General features: G+C 36.8%; 1 protein-coding gene across 1 annotated transcript in view; it reads right to left on the reverse strand.

Annotated features, from left to right (window-relative positions):
• Positions 1–2424, reverse strand: part of LOC101846375 — a gene marked incomplete at its 3' end in the record, with an annotated part of 3845 nt that extends 1421 nt beyond the window's left edge. Inside the window, 3 exon segments of the mRNA XM_035971502.1 lie at positions 73–543; positions 1737–1835; positions 2342–2424. Coding sequence (XP_035827395.1) covers positions 73–543; positions 1737–1747 — 482 coding nt within the window.
• Between the last annotated feature and the right edge of the window lie 2952 nt (positions 2425–5376).

Genomic DNA, 5376 nt, shown 5'->3' on the forward strand with positions numbered 1-5376 from the left:
TGTAAGGGGGGGGGGAGTGTGTCTTTGTGCGCATAATATGCAAACATGCAATGTATAGCATCATTCACCTACCTGTCTTCCTTCTGACTCATCTCAGTCGTGACCCCCACTTCGTCGTCACGCTCCAAACTGACCTTGTCACCTTGACCTTTGTGACCCGGAAGCCGTTTCGCCAAAGCAGGCGAAGCGACAAAACGACAGCTCTCTACCTCCGGATAACCCGAAGACATCGTTGCACCTTCCCTTACATAATTTTCTCCTTCTTTTTGCGCTTTTCCCTCCTGTTCTTTCGCATCTTCCACATCTTCTGACGCCGTCTGAGACGTGGAAAGATTTCTACTTCTCATACATCGTAGCGCCTCGTGCAGACAAAGAACACCGATAACGATGACGATGAAAATCATTGTGCTTGCTGCAACCGCCATCGTTGTTAGAGGCGAGGGTTTCAGGGTGTGTCCGGGGGCCGTTTTAGAGCTCCCGCCTTCGCCGCCTGACCTGGTCCCCGGGAAGAAGTCCACAGGGAGGTACCCGGCGTACATGAACCTGCGCGTCAAGGGGAGGGAAAAAATTCGAGACGTGTTTGAGTGAGTGAGAGTTTTACGGCAGTTGCAACAGAATGTGTGTGTGTGTGTGTGTGTGTGTGTGTGTGTGTGTGTGTGTGTGTGTGTGTATGTGTGTGTGTGTGTGTGTGTGTGCGTGTGTGGAAAAAGACAGGGAAAAAAATCACAGATGAATAAATATAATATTTAATAATAACAATTAAACAAATTTTTAAAAAGATATAAAATGAGAAAACTTGAAAATAAATAAGCAAATAAATAATAGAGGGATTTTAAAAGAGTGAAAGGAAATAAAAACAGTACAAATAATGATAATGATAATAATAATAATAATAATAATAATAATAATAATAATAATAATAATAATAATAATAATAATAACTTTAACAGTAATAATAATAATAACAGTAATAATAATAATAATAATAACAATAATAATAATAATAATAATAATAATAATTAAAAAAAAAAAAAAAAAAAAAAAAAAGATAAGGACAATAATAATAATAATGGTAATAATAAAAATAATAATAAAAATAATAGTTATAATAATAATAATAATAATAATAATAATAATAATAATAATAATATTAATAATAATAATAATAATAATAATAATAATAATAATAATAATAGTAGTAGTAGATTGCATATAACGAGTTTTAAGGCTGAGCGCAATAAAAACTAACAACAACTGACGTTTCTCTCTGTAACTTATAGCGGGAAGTTGGCGGGTGCTCTGGTGTGATTTGCTTCTTCTTTCCTATCAAACATCTATCGTCCTTTATCTCCCCTCCTTCTTTTTTTATGTTTGTTACTCTCTTGTAACACCTCTAATCTTCTGGCGCTCATGTGACCTTATGCAGTTGCAAGCGCCGTAAAACCTCTACTAAAACAAACATGTTTTTCTCGTATAAAATTTTACACATATGCATTTATATTATATGTATAATACTTTGTTTTACGTACACACTTGTCGATTAATTTTTAAGATGTGATATCTTTTTCATTGTAATGCGCATTGAGCATCTTTTAGTAAATGGAAATGTGCAGTATAAATGCTATTTATTATTATTATTATTATTATTATTATTATTATTATTATTATTATTATTATTATTATTATTATTATTATTATTATTATTATTATTATTATGTAACTTGTGTAAATCTTACAATCTGCCCATTCCGAAGTGAACGACGAGTAATGTAGACCAGAGGAGGGTCTTTATTGTCGAGGGACGATTTCTTCACTGAACATCCTTTTGCCACCAGCTAAGAAAGATCATGAAACGACATTCCCCTACCCAAGAGCCGCGATATGTGTCAAGACACGGTGGAATCAGTTGCTCGTCAATTATTGGACATGAGGAGTAATTGGTATCATCTTATTACAGTTTGTACATTTGCTTTGCTTTCAGAAAAAAAGAGTACTCATCTACCCCGAATAGCTGTCGAGATATTTGCGAGTGAAGGACGTGGGAGTAGCCTGGTTTCTGAAGTAAAATTAGCGAGAGAACGGCCGCTAAATTTGGGTGACTTCCTAAGCTTGAAAGTACTTTACAAACTGAAAATTAAAATTTGTATTCTTTAAAATAATTTTTTGGGTAAAATCCAAACAGAAATGTGAAATGTGCTTTTAAATGGATCTTAAAGGTGCCGAGTCACAAACCGGATATTAATTCGATAAAAATTGTCGACCATGTCAAACGACAGAAAAATGCCAGTTTTTTTCGATTTCATTTTTTTGACGAACGCCTGATTTCACCACGATGCCTCACATATGGTCCAAGAGTAGCAGAAAAAGAATTGAAAAGTGTATGCCGAGTTCTTGTAAACAGGAAGAGTTCAACCAGTCCCATCCAACCCTAACCCTAGAATACTTCATTCACTTCCGTTCATTTCTGATTGACGCTGTGCGATATTGAGACATGCGTGAAATATAAAAGAATGATGATAAGTCAATTGTAATAGTCTATCATCATCATCCGGTGCCTTGCCGACTGGCGTGGGCGATCATGGACCTCCACTTCCATCTGTCTTTCGATGCAGCAATGGTGTCTGTTGTTCTTGCTGCTCCCAGCCATGTTGTCATCTTGTCCAGTATCTTTTCCCTCTGTTTGCCTCTGCCTCTCTTTCCATCAAACTTTCCTGTTGTTACAATGTTCTCTAATGCTTCTTTCCGCATTGTGTGTCCGAAAAAATTTGCCTGTCGTTTTCTTATATTCGTGATAAGTTGTTTCCTATAATTTGCTTCAACCAGGACTTCTTCATTAATAGTCTATAGTGTTGTCAAAAAATCGTGGCGCATTTTATTGTCAAATATCTCCTTACTTACTTACTTCCTTGGTGGGAGAATAGGCATAATTGCAGGCGGCACAATGCCATAGCTGCTCCTCCCTCCTCTCCAGGACCCATGAAGGGGTCTGCCTGCTGATCGTGCCAGTTAACAGCTGGTTGGATAATCTTTTGGCTTTTCCACGCAGGTTGCTGTCTCTCCCCGACCCTCTAGCTGACCAACTATCGAACATAAACTCTCCAGCTTTTCAACAGCGACTTGTATCAATTTGTCTTAATAGACCAATATTTTTGTAAAGACCTGTTAACTCTATTCTAGAAAATTCCTTAAATAAATGCTAATAAAAATTCCTAGTGGGTGATTCCTACTGATTTTAAATGGTTTACTGCTTGGACGATATTGCTTTTAAAAACAAGTCGGTAATTGTTTTTCTTATCGGTATCTTTAGAGAACGCATGTTTTGAGAAATTTTGTGCAAAAAAAATGAGTTCACTGTAAAAGTTAGTTTCATGTAACTAGCTTTGCCTCCAAGAAGTATCATTGGTGAGCTGTGACGTAACCCATATGCGTATACAAAATGTGTGTGAGAAGCAGGACGTGGTGCGAACAATTCCATTTTCCGCGTGACGGGGATTTGTTGTATTTTATATAAATCAAATTATGAAGAAAAGTTTTTTAATCTAGTCTCAACTGTTGTTGAAAAATATGATTGAGTTAAGACAAATTGAGACAAACTGCTATGCAAAGTATGGATGGCGTTGATGCACCCGTTAAAAAGATAATTGAGGATAAGTTTCACAAAGAATTATTAACGGCACTATAGATCTACCTTTTTATGAGCAGAAGTTATAACCTCGTTTTTTCCCCCTCCTCTGGGCTCCTGACTCTTTCTGCAGCCTTTCTACTGCTACTCCTTGGCTCCTTCTTACAGCTGTCTTTCAGGCCCACACCTGATCCTCTGGTAGGAAAAGATCTACACGTAGCCTTCTTTGGACAAGGGCGAAAAATCTCGGAGTTCCCGTGTGCAAGTTGCGCACATTAAAGATCCTTTGGAGGTCCACAATCGATAAGTGTAGTCTTCGGCCGCCACCCGGGCAAAATTCAAGATATCCTTCCCATTCAAAATGTTTGGTGTGTCTCGCGCTCTCATATGACCTTATGCAGTTGCGAGCGGGTAAAAAAACTTACCACAAAAAAAGAAAACAAAATCTTTTTCGTTACACTTCTTGAATACATGTTTCCCCTCTATCCATCCCTCATTTCTCCTCCCTCTCCCCCCCCCCCCCTCTCTCTCTCTCTCTCTCTCTCTCTCTCTCTCGCTCTGCCATACTACAATATGTTTATAAATCTTCTCTACTCTCTCTTCTTTCTCACCTACTCACCAACTCACTCATTCACTCACACACTCATTAACTTTATCTATCTATCTATCTATCTATCTATCTATCTATCTATCTATCTATCTATCTATCTATCTATCTATCTATCTATCTATCTATCTATCTATTTATCTATCTATCTATCTATCTATCTATTTATTTATCTATCTATCTATCTATCTATCTATCTATCTATCTATCTATCTATCTATCTATCTATCTATCTATCTATCTATCTATCTATCTATTTATCTATCTATCTTTCTATCTTAAATGTTAATGTTTTCAATTCTATTCCAAAATAATATCTTAAGGGGAAATAACCGTGTTATTCTTGTTCTAATGTTTTTATCCATTGTTATGTCCCTTTACGTTTGCTCTGCGTGTTTTCATCGGGTTACGCATAAACTCAACAAAGCTGTCTAATAGCCTATCAGACACGCCCACCGACTCAGTTACCCGTTACTTAATCAACATGACCCAGCGTATATGTGAGGCAGCGTGGTGGAATCAGGCTCTCGGCAATTTTTGGTCAGGTAGAGTTTTTGGTATCATCTTAAAGCTTGTTCAATTGTCTTTATTTAGGTGGGTAAAAAAACCCATTTATCTTGAATACAAGTCGAGATATTTGCGAAAGAAGGAGGAGGAGGTCACCTGTTTTCAGAGGTAAAATTAGTGAGAAAATGGCCGCCAAAGATTATTTATTTCCTTAGCTTAAGAGTCGTGGTAACTGAAAATTTAAATTTTTAGTGCCTTTAATCAACGTTTTTCAGAAAAATTTCCACAGAGATCAGTTCTTTAATAGGCATGAAAGGTGTTGAGTCAAAAAACAAAAAATTAATAAAAATTAATAAAACTGCGGAAAAATGCAAGTTTCTTCACTCTGAGTATTTTGACGAGAGCCTGATTCCACCACGCTGTCTCATATATACACTTTAATAGTTCATTGTAAAAATACACGAATTTTCCCCACTTCATCCAGCTGGGAATGGGTACCCAGCTATAGACAGCGAAAGATCTTGTCAGTTTGTTAGTGTTTGAGCGCTTAACCAGCTGCTTGCACTGCATGCTTCCCGGGAAGCTGAGAATGTTTCAGAGTGTTCTATGGTCTGCTGGGGTAATAATCTAGTGTAAAGCG

Source organism: Aplysia californica, unplaced genomic scaffold (assembly GCF_000002075.1).
Source record: "Aplysia californica isolate F4 #8 unplaced genomic scaffold, AplCal3.0 scaffold00449, whole genome shotgun sequence".
Taxonomy (NCBI): domain Eukaryota; kingdom Metazoa; phylum Mollusca; class Gastropoda; order Aplysiida; family Aplysiidae; genus Aplysia; species Aplysia californica.